This window comes from Nothobranchius furzeri, chromosome 12 (genome assembly GCF_043380555.1).
Source record: "Nothobranchius furzeri strain GRZ-AD chromosome 12, NfurGRZ-RIMD1, whole genome shotgun sequence".
Taxonomy (NCBI): Eukaryota; Metazoa; Chordata; class Actinopteri; order Cyprinodontiformes; family Nothobranchiidae; genus Nothobranchius; species Nothobranchius furzeri.
The window spans coordinates 2,712,689-2,728,874 of record NC_091752.1 but is presented as its reverse complement, the minus strand read 5'-3'; the positions used below and the strand labels follow the sequence as shown (position 1 = coordinate 2,728,874).

General features: G+C 45.6%; 1 protein-coding gene and 1 long non-coding RNA gene across 6 annotated transcripts in view; one reads left to right on the top strand and one right to left on the bottom strand.

Annotated features, from left to right (window-relative positions):
- LOC107375418 (spectrin beta chain, non-erythrocytic 1) overlaps nt 1–9,019 on the top strand; it is a 45,747-nt gene extending 36,728 nt beyond the window's left edge. For 4 of the 5 annotated variants that reach the window (XM_070542145.1, XM_070542146.1, XM_015943936.3 and 1 more), the window contains 10 exons: nt 1,616–3,451; nt 5,416–5,508; nt 5,592–5,666; nt 5,748–5,834; nt 5,911–6,002; nt 6,082–6,167; nt 6,250–6,313; nt 6,399–6,574; nt 6,733–6,870; nt 8,533–9,019. In XM_070542145.1, the coding sequence (XP_070398246.1) occupies nt 1,616–3,451; nt 5,416–5,508; nt 5,592–5,666; nt 5,748–5,834; nt 5,911–6,002; nt 6,082–6,167; nt 6,250–6,313; nt 6,399–6,574; nt 6,733–6,870; nt 8,533–8,795 (2,910 nt within the window). In that variant the 3' untranslated portion in view covers nt 8,796–9,019. Of the gene's footprint in view, nt 1–1,615; nt 3,452–5,415; nt 5,509–5,591; nt 5,667–5,747; nt 5,835–5,910; nt 6,003–6,081; nt 6,168–6,249; nt 6,330–6,398; nt 6,575–6,732; nt 6,871–8,532 lie in introns of those variants that run through there. The other variant, XM_070542147.1, reaches the window with a different exon arrangement.
- Nucleotides 6,772–15,936, bottom strand: LOC129166733 (uncharacterized). The gene is made up of 3 exons (XR_011515630.1): nt 15,765–15,936; nt 7,331–7,378; nt 6,772–6,911 (listed from the first exon to the last, which is right to left on the bottom strand). It is a non-coding gene; the product is annotated as an uncharacterized lncRNA (long non-coding RNA).
- Between the last annotated feature and the right edge of the window lie 250 nt (nt 15,937–16,186).

Genomic DNA, 16,186 nt, shown 5'->3' with positions numbered 1-16,186 from the left:
GGGGCTTGAACCTGCAACCTTCTGATTACGGGGCGAGCACTTAACTCTTGTGCCACCGTCACGTGGACCTCACCGATGTTCATTCTGGCTTTAGCTCTTTGCTTTGACTTCAAAGACATCACTCTCTCACTTTTACCTCTAGGATCCACCATGACGCCAACATAAAAAGCAAACTTCTTCTTGTGCTTTTTATTGATAGTTGGCAAACTTAAAGAAGTTCAACGCTAGCTTGGACTACCAACTTTTGGCTGAGTAAACAGCTAACAGCAGTAAAGCAGGTAGAAGGCTCTTCCTGTGGGGCACCTACCCATCCCACAAACTGTTAAACACAGAATCTGACCAGCAGAGGGCTGCAGAGAGACGTAGGTGAAGTAGGTAAAGTTTCTGCCTACAGAATCACTGAAACCTGCTTTTAAAGGAATAGCTTAAAGACGTAGTGTCCCTTTAAAACAGCTCCAATCTCCTACATTTCACTGAGCATCACACCCACACACATTATTTCACCATTAAAGTAAAGTTAGCATGAACTGTTTTATGGCAGCAGTAATACGCTTTGTTCTTGAATGCACTCAGACTAGCTGTTAGCCTGTCAGTCCTGTAGAATCCAAATCATTTCTCTGAACAGAGGCCATCCGAGCAGCTACCTACGAGTCGTCGTTTTAAACTTTTGCGAGGGAACGCAATTCAAACTGGCCCAAATTGACTCCTTCACAAATAAAGAGATCTAAACGTGAGAAGCTGAAAACCTTTGTGAGCATTTTGGATTTGCTGGAGTTGAACAGGAGTCTGATTTGTGTCGTTTCAGTTCGTAAACTTGGACAAATGGTTCAACTTCCGGCTGAAAATTCTAAAATGATTCAGTACGTCTGTCGGTTTGCTCTTTTCGCCTCAGCCAGTGAAGCAAGGCAGCGTTTAGACCTGAAAAGCAGCGGCCATGCTAACAGGAGTTGGGCGATGAGTGGGGAAAGTACACGCCGTCTCCTCCCTGCCTCGACTGTTGACAGAAGCTCTTTCTTCTCGCTCTGCCGTTTCATCGCAAGTCTGATGCAAAGCTGCTCATGTTTGACTCTCCCTGGCTCCGCCGCAGTTGTGTGAAACGAGTGACCTCATCCTCGCTTCCTACGAAACTTTTCCTATGAAAGGTTTCCCGGCAGGAGCGTGTCCCACGTGTTACTGATGCCAGAACCGTCAGACGGGGAACGAGAGCCGAACCCTTGTTTTTTACAAAAGGCCCCTGACAGCACATCATGATTTATAGTCTGCAGCTCACACAGAAACAAGAGATTAGTCAGAGAGGTGAAAGGTCAGGACTTTACAGCTGTATGACGACACGTACAGTCGCACCTGATGTTGATTAAGTCCTGCAAGTCTGCAGTCGTGTTCTTTTTGTGTTTCGTCTGACTTTTTGTTTTCTCTCACAAGTTAGATTTCGTAGTTGTTTGTGTCTCAGACCTCCTAAATCTGTTGTTTTCCTTTTTTTGCTCTCACGTTCTCATCCATAATAAAACCGTTTGATCTGACAGAAATCTGCAAGTCTGCAGCGAGCATGTGTCGCTCTTGGGTTAACTGTTCCCCACGCATCGCATCAACCGTATCGTTTCCTCTCTTTTCATAGGTGAGCACCTACTTGCATGTCAAGGACAACAACCTGGCTGTGGCCCCGGTGTACGAGAGCATCACCCTCCCCCGCCAAAAGGCCCCCCGAGACTCCGACTCGCTCTCCTCATCCTCCACTTTGCGTTCTTCCCCGGCACCCGAACCGCAAACGGCCAACGTAACCTTCCACCCTTTGGCGAGGAGCGGCAGCAGCTCCATCTTCAGCAGTCTCAAGAGGATGAGCAAGAAGAGGAAAAGGAAGAGAGACGTGCGCAGGCACACGATACAGAAGATCATGGGAGTGGACGAGCAGGTGGCTGGGATGCACCAGGACGCGTGCAAGCCAATCGCTTATGACACACAAACATGGCCTCTGAAGGAAGAGCGAAGAAAGAAGGGTTCTCGGAAAACCGGTGGCGGGGCAGAAGCTGTGGCCTACATGAAGAATCCTCTGCTCAAAGTCATTGACACTGAATGTTCTGGAGAATACGCCATTACTCCGTACGCCATATCGGCGGGACCGTCAGCAGGTCCGGTGAAAAGCCACTGCAGGTTCCTATCGCTGGGTTCGGTGCTGAGCTTCGATCTGCCCAAAGACGTGAGCCTTATCCCCAGCGTTCAGGACGTCATTACTATTCCCCCTGCAGAATCCAGGAAAGGCGGAGGAGCCGACCCAGACCCTCTCTCCCAGAGGAGCACGGGCTTGAGCTCGTTCAGACACACTCCCTTTACTCCTGCGATCTCAGCAGGAATCGGCCCACCTGCAGCACTAACGGATCCGTCTCATGCGGACGACAGGTGTGCGCCTGCTCCTCCCCCTGGAGAAAACGGGGGTTTGATTGCACGGATTGATGATGTTTCTAGAACCTGCTTCTCTCAGTCAGGAGGTGGAGATGTGAAATCCAGTACAGCTAAAAAAGATGGACCAAGTCAAAGTTCACAAGCCTCAAGTTGCACTTTGGTCCCTCATAAACACCAGTGTCTCAGCGTCCACACGCTCATCCGGGACCTGAGTGGACACCGGTACCACAGATGTGCACAATCCCAATGTGAGCAGGAGGAGAGTCCTCGGCCAAAGTTAAACCAAGCGTCTCACATGAGAGTCAATCTGAAGTCGACGATGAGCATCAGCGTTCGACAGGACTCTGCAGACTCTGGAATCTCCACGTCCAGCAGCTTTAAGGTTTGCACCGATGCAGCAGATCCTCTGTGGCCCACAGGAGTGGTGGGAAGGCTCGTGTCTCTGGAAGTGGGGGGTGTAGCTCCCTCCAATACTGAAGGAAATGCTGCATCGTCTTCCAATGCGTCTCCAGACCCAGCAGATACGGACACGGATCCGGTGCACCTGGACCACCATCAGTTTGAGGAAGAAGAAGCAGAACTGGAGGACATCTGGAACCAGACAACAAACCACAGGCAGAGCATCTGCTCAGATATCATGTACCAGCCCAACCAGGAGGACCTGAGAGCCTCTGACCAAGTCAGTAAACCACTTTGCCGCTCGCCTACGGGGACCGTGTTGTACAGAGACCTGGTCACAGCCTCAGCACCCAACCTCCTCATGGCGGAGTTCAAACTACCGTCCCTCGTTCAGAGTTCTCTGGGTCACAAGAGGAGCCAGAGGGACAAAGACTGTTTTCCCACACTGGATGCAGGACAGAGGAAATCCTGGGCGGCTTTTCCTAACAGGGAACCGGCCTTTAAGACGTCTGTGATGATGAATGAAACCGTGTCTGATCAGCTGAAGCCACCAGACACGGGGGACAATCCCAGATATGTGTATCAGTACAAAGAGGAGGAAGAGGAGGAAGAGGAGGTGGGGGAGGAGTTAGAAGAGTCAGGAAGTTACGTGCAGGTAAAGGTGATGACGTTTCCTTCAGTGAGACTCCTTCACACCTGTCTGCATATGTGAAGGCAGAAACATTTACGTACTCTGTAAGATTTCATTCATAGCTTTCATAGATGTGGCTCTGAAGGGCCTCTGTTCAGAGAAATAGTGTTTACATCTGACAGGACTGGTGAATCGGTTTGAATGTAACTAGATCAAAGCGAGCTGCAGCCAGATTTCTTTTCTCAGCAGTTTTTCACAACCATCATTTTAAAATATGTTCACATTTCCATCAATTTTGCTTCACATGGGTTGTTTATAGGGATGCACCGATCAGGTTTTTTGCTGCCGATCACCGATACCGATATCAAAGAATGCTGATCACCGATACCGATCACGTGGATTGGCCAGAAATTTTCTACAACATTATAATGAGTGCTACAAACTACATAATCTGGGAATAAAGGAAATGTAACCTAATCTAAAATGGTCTGTATTAGGGTCGTCACGGTGTGAAAATTTAACCTCACAGTTATTGTGACCAAAATTACCGCGGTTTTCGGTATTATCGCGGTATTTTTTTTAAACGTGTTACATTTTCACACAATTAAATAAACCCTGTATGTCAGGAAATATTGTCCTCAGTTTGTGTCTAAATGTTGCCTAAAATGTGTTATTTTGTAATTATGTTGTTTATTTGTTTACATTTTTTCCCTTTAGTCTTAAAACACCAATATTTGCCCATAACTTCTTATGTTTTGTCTGTTTGATGTCATCATTTTAAAAATATTAGATCAGATGATACTCAGTACTCAAGTAGCCTTCTAATCAGATACTTTTTTACCCTTACTTGAGTAATAAACCCTATATCAGGAAAATATCATCCTCGGTTTGTGTCCTTCCAGTGAGCTTTGCAGATGTGGGAAAATGTCATCAGGCAGTAATCGTTGTTAAATTCATAATTATTCTCGGAGAGAGACCAACTCTTATCTGCCCCTGGGAGTCCCGTAATGCATAGCGTCATTTCAACATGGCGGTGTCCGCGACACGGTTTATATGCAGGTAGCGGCGCTGCGGCTGCTTTATATAGCGACTCGTTGCATTCTCCCTCAACCCAAATCCTCGGATCACGCATTTTAGCTAAAACGCTAACGTTAGCTTGCCTTGCGTTGACTGTAGAGTTGTGGGTGATGGTCACGCAGATGTGTCATGAGATCTGAAGCGTTGCTGCCTTTCACAGACACTTTTTCTGCACGTGCTGCAAACAGGATAGCGTCTTCTATCAGCTGTCCCTCGGCATTCTTCAAATATCCAAAAGATGCCCGTACTTCCCATTTTGTCTTCTTTGAGGGATAAAAAATGTCCTGAGTGCTGCCGTCTCCTCCTTTGGCCATTATTTCAGCTTTTGCTTGAAGAAAGTTTTGGTTGTAAACAACAAAGTGCGCATGTGCCGCCGGCAACTTCAGCAGATGATACGGTGGCTGGTAAGGGTCACCGCGGCTACACCGCAGCCACGGTAATCCACCGAGATAATATAGTTTTTTTTTAAACAAGACGGTTATTATTATTGTCAACTTTTTTTTTAAACCGGGGTTTACCGCTACACTGGTTACCATGACAACCCTACCTGATCGGTCTGCTTTGATCTATTTAGAAAACTCCAATCAAAACCGATAGGGGCGCTATCGGCCGATTACGATCAAATGCCGATCCATCGGTGCATCCCTAGTTGTTTACATACAATTCTGTGTAACAAGTGCAAACATGACCAGCAGCTAAATGCGTTGCTCGTGGATGAGCTCAGACTCGCCATTCTCCAAACCTTCAGCCAGACGTTTCACTCACGAACTCAACTCAGCCATGTTTATCTTGACATTTGATGATGCTGTGAATATAATTGAATGAGTTATAATAACAAGTTTGTCAAGAGATGTTTCGCTTAGTTTTACATGCAACGTTTCTGATGTTTCTTCTCTCCTGAACACGACCAGTCCGTCCACGCGGGCTCAGATGGGTCTTTTCAGCAGGAAAAAGGAGGGAATACACAAGAGCATCTGTCCACTGGAGGGCGCTGTTTCACCCTGGTGAGACAAAAATCAATTCAGTGTCCAATTGGGAATCCTGCTTGTTCCTGAATTATGTGTTTCTCTATTTAAATCCCATTCAGAGCGGGAAACCCGAGCTGCAGTCGATGGAGGGGACGCTGGAGAGGAAGCACAAGCTGCAGCTGGGAGGAAAGAAAGTAAGGAATGTTGAATCCGATGCAGTCAGCACACGTAAAGTTCCCAGTCAGCAGCACAACGCTCTTATCTTGTTTTCACAGGCGGCCTCCAGAGGCTGGAGCTCCTACCACGCCGTCCTGCACCGACACACCTTATGCTTCTTCCAGGATAGAAAGGACACTCTGCGAGTAAGCAGGAAGAAGCTGGGAATGTTATCTGGGAGCAGTTGAATGTCTGGTGACTAATGCTGGGTTTGTGCCGCAGAGTTCTGCTTACGGCCTTCCACTGAACCTGAAGGGAGCTGAGTGTTCACCTGCTCCAGATTACACCAAAAAACCCAACTGCTTTCGACTACGGTACTAAAACGTAATAACCTTTTAGCTCACACAGATTTAAAGGCAGTAGGTGATGCATTGTGGGTTTTCTGGTCTTCAGGCTCCGGGATGGGTCCGAATATCTGTTCAACACCTCCTCACGCTTCACTATGAAAAAATGGATCATGAAGATCCAAGCAAGCACAGGTGAGCATGGTTATATCACACCTCACTGGCGCCACAGCCTAATTAATGAGCCACTAATAAAACGCATTGTCATTTTTCAAAGGCCAAAAGGATCCTGCAAGTTTACGATCGAGCGTTCGTGTTGACCAGGACCTGCCCGTGTTCTTGTAAGACTCTAAAAACGTAAGATCAACCCAGAATTTGTAAGGAATATCTACACAATGATGATTTATCGCTTTCCTTTGTCCTCAGAAAGCCCTCCGTGTGTTTTAAATGTCAGGATCAAGCCAGCTGTCGCTGCTCCTCTCAGAATGACATCACCAGCACGTTTCCCAGACACAGACCAACGAGTAAAATGGAAAATACTGAAACCCAGAAATCCTGGAATGAGCCTTCAACCATCTCATCCTCAGAAACAGGCCTCCCTAGTAAGTGTTACCCTAGATTTCTGATGCCGCCAACAAAAGAAGCAGCTGTTATGATCAACCACTAGAGGGCGCCAAAACGTAATTGTGAAACCGCACATGGCTGCATAAAGACTTGTGTTGCATTTTCTACTCAGCTTTCCTCTTGTGCTGCTCCTCAGGTGATGATAAGTGGAGTTGGACTCAGTCGGTGACGCACAGATTTCCTGGAGAGGAGACCTCCTCCTCCCCTCTCTCCATCGACCCCAGCAGTGAGGAGTGGCTAAGCAGCAAACACCGCTCCCACTCCTTCACATCAGGTTGGATGGGAATTCCCAGTGGAGCTGATATTAAACAAAAACTTTGATAGAAATACGTAAAACAGTCAACCTCAATGCATATGCTGAAGTCTGAATGTTAGTGTAAACATCTTCATTTAAAATATTGCCTTTAAACATATGGTTAGCGCAGTTAGCTCTTAGCTTGTTGGCAAAGTAGCTCATAAACCACTAGGAGGAGTTTAATAAAATAAACTGACTTTGAAAACAATGTTATTTGAGATAGTCGATACGGTTTTAATAAAAATGTAAAAGAATCTGATATATTAATCCAGCAAATCATGTAATCGTCAAATTCTGTATAACAAATATTCAGAACAGAGAACCGTTTCTGCTCGGATGGAAAACTTTCAGCAGCACCATTGGTGTGCGTTAAAGGTGCAATTTGCTAGAGTGACATCCTATGGTTAAATGTCAAATTTTAGGTAAAATGATTACTTACTCACTGCCGTTATGTGAGTTGACTGTTGCGGATCAGCACCAGAAGGATCTAGAAGACAAGCAAAAATGAGTCAGTAAGCTGATAAATATGTTGTCAAATCTGGTGTTAGCACTCTTGGGTGTTTGATAGTAGGGAACTTACTACACTTTTCTCACTGCGCATTTCAGGAAGTGAGATTGCTTGCCGTGTTTCCGTTAGCTTGCTGTTATAATTCTGAATGACTCATTAAAGGAAGTAAAACACCACAACTGACTCATTACTCACTTCGCGCACACATTTCACCGTAATATAGAGTTGTTGGTAACTGAAAAAGTAGCTTGAAACATTTTTAGATCCGTATATTTGCATCTAATTCACTGTTAGCATTGTTAGCTCAACGTTAGCCTCTAGCCTACTCCACCTAATATTAAAGTAAAACAAAATAATGCCCTGGCTTCTTTGGGGTTTAAGAAATAACTTTTTTGTTGTTCCTGTTTACTGGCTTCAGTTATTTAAACAGCTCTGGAGCTTTTTGACTGCCGGAGTCAAATTACAGTGATTGCGCTGCTGCGCAAGCATTAGCTCGCTGCTGATTTGGCAACCTCGCAAACACAGAGTGTAAACAGCAACTACGTCCCACTTTCAGTTTCTTTTCCTAAAGGAGGAAAACTGAACCCCCACCCCCTCCAGCTGGCAGAGGATAAAATCTGTTTCAATATAACCTTCCTTCAAACATGGCTGAGACATTAGACTGTTTTGTGATTATTTCACTGTAGAATCCTTACAAATTGCACCTTTTAATCAAAATGAAGGATGTAGTGTTTAGCTTTGGTCTTTTATTAGCATTATTAGTACATGTTAGCATAAAGCAGCTAATTATAAGCTTTAGGTCAGAAATGATCATATTTTGTCTTATTGAGGTAAAATTTGCATTCATGATAGTTCGAGTCATCCTCTTGCTACACACCACACAAGCTCTAGTGGAGTTAACTTTGTCTGTTTGCAAAATAGCTCCTTAACCATGATGGGATGGATTTTAATAAAACTCACAAAGATGTTGTGAAAAACTGATTACCCTTTTGATTAAAATCTACTGTGAGTGTTGACTGATCACATGAGATTCAAAGGTTTGACCAAAATGAATAAAACAAAACTTGCTAGGCTTTTCATTTTCTAAATTTGAGATGTGAATTTTGACTTTTTAATCCTCCCTTTTCTTCCAGCAACCTATCAGAAGATCAAACCAGTGCTGCCCTCTGCTGCAGGTAAGGGGCTGGAAAAAGGGTCCAACTACTGTGTGACTGTGGTGGTCGGGGACAGTTTGACAAACGGCTCATCAGGCAGAAGTTTGGACCCCCCTCTGCAGCCGCTGCATGGATGGCAGCAGGACACACATAAGTACTCCGCTCTGGGGAGCTTCGCGAGCCTGCCGCGGCCTCGCAACAAATCCGTCTTCAAAAAATTATTTTGGAAGAAGGATTTCTGAGTTTAGAGATGCAGATTGAACCGATGAATGGGATTTACAAATAAGTTTCCAATGTGCAGTGCACATATTAAGCCGAATTTAAAGAAGTAACAAAAGTATTTTACTACTGACCGTGTTTAAGATGTGAATCCCTGCTTTTTTATGTGTTTTAGATTAAAATCACTTCCAGGAGTCGTTTTAGTTAAACTTTTTTGTGGTTTTTTTTTGTTTGTTTTTAAGTAAATCTAACCAAACTAATGAGTGCACTGTGTAGTTAAACTAGAGTGGTGTTTTTCTGCCATCTTGATGTCCTATTGGCTTTGTTTTGACCAGATAATCCGAGCTTGCGACACTTTCAGCAACAGTAAAATGTTCCACCTTCTCAACTATAAGTCAGCAGTTTGACACTGATTGAGTTGTAGCGCACGTAAACCAACCTTTTTCTGAAAAAGCTGTGGTTGTGATCATGGACGTAATTTTCACTTTAGAAGTGAGGGGGACACGGGGGGGGGGGGGGGGTATCTTTACAGTATGCTCTAATGGGAAACCGGCTTCAACACAAATGGTTGTTTTCCGCTTCGTCCTAGAGCTCAACCAGTGTCAATTTAATATAGCGTAATATTGTTTTTGGATGGTAAAAAGTGCAGGGGTCAATACTTGACTTTGGAAAAAGTGGGGGGGGGGACATGTCCCCCCCCCCCCCCCCCCCCCCCCCAAATTACGTCCATGGTTGTGATTAAAGATTTGTTTTCAAGACAGTAGTGATGAAAATATCTGTCATTCCACTCTGTAGTCCTCTCTGGAGTCTTTGAGGAAACCCAAAGAAGATCAAATGGACAGAGATTAAAGGCCACTCAAGGATCGAGAACATCTTCACATCATTAGCCCCCTTTTGCACAATAAAACCAGACAGAATCCAGAGCCATGATCCAAACATACATAATCAGGACCGCAGCTAGACGGAGGAACCAGACGCTCTCTGTGGACATGCTTGCATAATGAGTTCTGTGCATAAAGCATTTGCAGAATGGCGCTGTTTAGCATGAGAAGTATTCAGTGTCTGAGACGGATTTGTTGCAGCGGACAGCCAAACGACACTTTTCTGAAGGATTTGGAATCAAATTAACTAATCTCAGACATGGACGTAATTTTCACTTTAGAAGTGGGGGGACACAGGGGGGGGGGGGGTCTTTACAGTATGCTCTAATGGGAAATGGGGTTCAACACAAATGGTTGTTTTCCGCTTGGTCCTAGAGCTCAACCAGTGTCAATTTAATATAGCGTAATATTGTTTTTGGATGGTAAAAAGAGCAGGGGTCAAAACTTGACTTTGGAAAAAGTGGGGGGGACATGTCCCCCCTGTCCCCCCCAAAATTACGTCCATCAGAGGAAATGAAACGTGTTTAGATTTATTAGGAGTTGTTGTGTTGGTGACATCATGGTGAGAAACAGATTTCTGAGGACAAATTTAACTCTTGCATCAAGTTCAACGTCAAACATGTGAGTTCGATTTCAAATCGGTGGCGTAAGACAACAAGCCCTCACATCGCGCCGATGTATGAGTCTGCATAAGTGGGTTAAAGGAGTGCTGCTGGTAACAATTACCAACGCGCTTTTGTGGTGTTGCACGTTCCCAGATGTAAAGAAGAGTTTTGAGGTTCTGTTTCAAAGGGGAAATGTCAGAGTGTGTTCATGCATACAGACTCTCTGAATTGTTTTCTTGTGTGTTTACAGTCCAGATTTCTGTTTATTACCTGAAAAACTAAACAAAAAAGAAATAATAAAAAAATGTGAAAATGTTACCCTGCATCCTTTTACATGAACAGAATAGTTATTGTTTTATATTTAAATAACACATTTGAACCAGAGAGAATAAATAAAAGCAAAGATATTTCATAGCATGCTCGGTTTACTTCCTAAAATATAATTTGTGTAATGTTTAGTTTCAGGCATACGCTACAAAAAAAAGGACTACAGAACAGAATCAGAACCACTTTTATTACTACTATAAATAAAAAATACCGTTAGAAAACATCAGAGAGTTAAGAGAATCGGCAGTTATCTAAAGATTAAACTCCTTTTGCTTTAAAGAGAAAACAGTTATTGTGGTTCAGGAATAAAATGGTTTAAAGTTTGTCTTTTTTCTAAAGGCCCCATGAAAAGAAACAGGAAACAGAGAAACTGAACACCAGTATGGACTGGATGATGATCAGACGATTAAGTGGCATTTTTCTTACATCCATCCATCCATTTTTGGCAGCTTATCCGGGGTCGGGTCGCCGGGGCAGCAAGGAGGTCCAGACTGGCCAGGTGAGAGACATAGTCCCTCCAGCGTGTCCTGGGTCTTCCTTTATGTCTCCCCCTAGTTGGACGTGCCCAGAAAACCTCTCCGGGGGGGGCATCCTGACTAAATGCCCGAGCCACCCCAACTGGCTCCTCTCGATGTGGAGGAACAGCGGGTTTACAGAGCCCCTCCCGGATGAACAAGCTTCTCACCCTATCTCTAAAGCCTGATTTATACATCTCCGTGAGCTCCACAACGGAGAGACGCACACGGAGTATCGGAAAGGTTTTCACATTCGAACTTCTGTTCAGGCAGCAGAGCGTTGCAAAGCAATTCCTGGCCAGGACAACAGGGGGCGTAGCGCTTTTCTGTGGTGTCCTGTCTGTTGTGTCCTGTGATGCATGTTAGTTCCATTAGGAGGCGCTAGTACAATGGATTGTAGTAATGCTGTGTGGAGAACCGGGAGAAGGAGAGAGGAAGTGACATAAACTTACGTATGCCGTCTGCTTTCTTGTCCACTGACTATTCAAACATCTCAAACCCAATACAACATTTTGGCGATGAGGATGACCGCGTCGGTGCCACTACCTGCTCCTTTTATGCCGTGCCCAGGCGAACCTGCTATTGCATTTCCTGCGTGGCTGAAGATGTTTGAAATCTACATGCTAGTTATCGGAGCTTATGGAGATAGCTGGTCTGATACCAGGAAGCGCGCTGTTCTTCTGCATGCACTAGGTACGGAAGGCCAAAGGCTGTTTTTAAACATTGCCAGAGACGGGTACATCTTTTGCTTCAGCTGTGGAGAGCCTGAAGAAGCACTTTGTGCCTTAAAGCCTGGTTCATGCTTCTCCGTCTCCTGGAGAGTGTTGCAAAGCAATTCCCCGCCAGGGCAACAGAGGGCGTAGCGCTGTTCTGTGACATCCTGTCATGTATTGGTCCAAGATAGTGTGTTTATATTGTGTTTTTTGTATATAAGAGACTTTTAACACAGACAAATTTGTCTCTCATCCTCCTCCACCTCCATGCGCTCCCCACCTCTAAACCCACGTTTCCCGTCGTTTCCGTCCACAAATAAAACGCTTGCTGCGCATCTTTTCACTCCTCCAGTCACGGGGAATTAAACGTTCATGTTTTTAGTTTTTTTGCGAGGTATTCTTCAAGCTGCTCCGTGTCTGCCGCTAGTTATCCTCGGCTCTCTTTATGTTTTTGAGGGTGCAATGCCGGCGGTGTAGACGACAGCGGTGTCCTGACCAATCACAAGCTTGCGTTGTCCATCTCGAATGACGGATGTTTAGAAAAGAGAGCTCGACTCCGTCCGTCCTTGCGGAGCTCTCCGGCAAGCCCGCAAGGACGTTGCGTGTCTCCGCACTGACGCGGACGCAGAAGCATGAATCAGGCTTAAGTGAACGTGGTTGCCAAACGTCACAGATACCTTCAGAGGACACAGAGGCCTGGTGAGTCAATCAATGACTTTTTGGCTGCATTACGTGAGTTGGCTGCTACATGTGAATTTGGGGACATGGAGGAGCAGATGCTTCGGGACCAACTGATAGAACAGGTTGCCAACGCCAGGATACGAGACAGACTGCTGCTGGAACCGGCGCTGAACCTAGCTAAAGCTACGACCTCAGCTTTACAGATTGAGGCGGGATTACAGACCGCCGATGACTTCGCGGACAACTTTACCGCCGCTGCTTGCAGTGAGGGCCGTTCACTCGCAGTAACGCAAGAACAAAGCGCGGGACAAAAAGAAAATGGCACCTGCGAGTCAACAGACTGGTAAGCGCTGCTCCTGTTTTCGCTGTCGGTCATCCAACCATCTTGCTAATAAGACATCGTGCCCTGCTGCAAAGGCTACATGCAACTCCTGTGGGAAAACTGGACATTTTGCTAAACTCTGTCATTCCAGCCAGAAGGAGAAAAGTGACGGGTTGGTAAATGAACTGATGGTGCTGTACATGAATGAAGCAGCAGGTGAAGAAATACTCTGCGCTGTACAGTCGTCGTCTTCCTCCGCTTATCCGGGTCCGGGTCGCGGGGGCAGCATCCCAACTAGGGAGCTCCAGACTGTCCTCTCCCCAGCCACCTCCACCAGCTCCTCTGGCAGGACCCCAAGGCGTTCCCGGACCAGATTGGAGATGTAACCTCTCCAACGTGTCCTGGGTCGACCCGGGGGCCTCCTGCTGGCAGGACATGCCCGAAACACCTCCCCAGGGAGGCGTCCAGGAGACATCCTGACCAGATGCCCAAACCACCTCAACTGACTCCTTTCGATCCGGAGGAGCAGTGGTTCTACTCCGAGTCCCTCCCGAATGTCCGAGCTCCTCACCCTATCTCTAAGGCTGAGTCCGGCCACCCTACGGAGGAAACTCATTTCGGCCGCTTGTATCCGCGATCTCGTTCTTTCGGTCATTACCCAAAGCTCATGACCATAGGTGAGGATTGGGGTTAAAAGACCAGGTCACATTCCTAAAGGATCATCCAAGTTCACAGAGCCATTAAAAATGATTAAAAAGATAGGAGCTAATACATACCTGCTTAGTGATGGTCGGAAATGCAATGCTTCTAAATTAGCATCCTTTCCTATAGAAGCTCTGAATCAAAAAGGTAACAACTGTCAGATGGCTTTTGATGACATTACAATGGCTGAGAATGTCCAACAGACTTCACCTGATCTAGGTATAAGACGACCTCAGAGGTCGAGAAGAGCTCCCAACTGGCCAACACATTATGTTAGATAAGTTTCAGTGTTACGACAAACAAAGCTAAGAAATGAAAAAAGGGTAAAAATTTCTAAGGTGTATTTTTGATTATATGTATGGTTACTGCTGTTGGAAAAAAATATATATATACATTTATATATATATTGTTCTTTTTAGTACTGAAATGTACTGACATTGTGGTTATATTGCCTGGATCCATTGTCCTAATTTGAGTGCATGTACAGCTGTACTAAAGAGGGAATTTTCCATTATTGTTCATCCCTGTGTACAAGTGTGTTCCTTTAAGAAAGGGTAAAATGTTGTGTCCTGTGATGCATGTTACTTCCATTAGGAGGCGCTAGTACAATGGATTGTAGTAATGCAGAAGGAGAGAGGAAGTGAAATAAAGTGAAGTGTGGGAGTTACGTATGCTGTCTGCTTTCTTATCCACGGACTATTCAAACATCTCGAACCCAATACAACAGCATCCGGTGCACGACAGAACACATTTACTAATGTGTTCATAAATTTCGGAGACTTTATAACACGGCCAAATTTGTTCTTCATTCTCCTCCACCTCTTCATGCGATCGCCACCTCCAAACCCACATTCCTCATCGTTTCCATCCACATTTGCTCAGTATTTTGTACTCCTTCACTCACGGGTGAATAAATGTTAATATTTTCTGACTTTTTCCATGACGTGTCCTTCAATCTGTTCGGAGTCTGCCGCTAAATAACCGTTTTCTTTTTAACGGAGCTACAGCGGTGCTGGTGACGAATATACTGGAAGCGGCGCCCTGACCAATCACAAGCTTGCGGTCTCCGTCACTTTTGACAGATGTTTAACATTTTGAGCATGTCTCCGTCACCCAGTGCTAGCTCTGGCTCTGACGTGGCTCTGATGCTCATTATTTATTCTGAATTTAAACATTAAATTACACTTGAGCAGAAGAGTAACAAAAATCCACCCCCCTCAGAGATGTCATGAACGTAAACTAGATCTATTCAACCTAAAATGATGAAATAAACATGTAAACATGTTTATTCCTGCTGTGTAATTGGCATTTTTAACATGGGAGTGGATGAGGATTAGCTCACTTCTGGTACCAGCCCCTAGTGGATGAAGGTGGAACTGTACGTTTATGCCACTTCCGTGTTGGCTTCATAAAGTTCCCGGGATTTGGGGGGGGGGGGGGGGGGGGTAGGCTGCATGTCAGCATTTGAAGGAAAAAGATAACAGGAGTGTGCAATGTACAGCTGAAGGTTAAACAGTCCCAGAGTTACCGCACCTCGATGGACCACCCAAAACTTTTCCCATGACAAAAATCTTCTGGGGACACCACTGTCCAAGAAGGCTGGAAAACTACTGATCCAGAGAACTCTAAAAGATTAGATGAAACCTCAAAAGTCTGGAAAATACCAAGAGCTAAATAAAAATGTTGCGGAAGTCATCGTAAGTGTCACTGAATGAATTCGTACAGCATGCGACCAATTTACTCTGTAAGCAAAGTTAATGATTCACAACATCCTGCAGTCCCTCCATCCCTGTACGCACATGTGACATCTGCTTTTTCCCTTTTTTCGTCTCCATAAATAAAACATTCCTGCATGTTTTCCCTCTCCGTCATGTTTGGAATGACAGCAACATCCTTTGAGGGCCTGAGGGCGGCGGCACCAGCCCCTCGATTGATCACCGTGCCCCAGATCTTTGTGTCCTTCCTGCCCTTTGACCTCTATACAATTTGCTGACAGCTCCCTACACAGCTGTGGGGGTGTATGTGACTGTCCCCCGCAGAAACAGTGAACAACTCCCTGTGCTAGCATGTCGGCACACTCTGGTGACGTTCCCTCCAAGCGGGGGGTCATAGTGCAATACAAGCTCTGGACATCACTGCACTTCTCCACACTTTGTTGCATCTAACCACTAAAAGACTGAGGGCATGACATGTCCTCCCAAAGGTGAGGTAAAGTCTGCACTGGGTTTCAGAGCTAAGTGACTCACACAAGCTGTTGCAGTCATTCGATGAGCCGTTGGAGTAGTGTAACAGCACAGAGATGTCCTCGGGTCCTGACCCCTCCCCTGCCACTGGTGGATAAATGATGCCTCTGGAGAGGAGCCACGGATCCTAACAAATGACAGATTTCAGATCGTTTCTCTGAAGCGTCATTGTTCATCCGCTACGCAGCCTGTCAGGCCACCCCAGGGCGGCTGTGGCTAGCTAGTAGCTTACCATCACCGACAGTATGTGAATAATGGAAGCGCTTTGAGTGCCTAGAACAAGCGCAACGTCAATCTAAACCGTTGTTATTGTGTCTCACCGCTTTAGAAACGAACTCTGCACGCCTTCGCGCAGCAGAATCATCGACGAGGGAAGTGAATGAGTTTTACTTGCTTTGTTGCTGTTGGAAAATGACCGCTCTGCT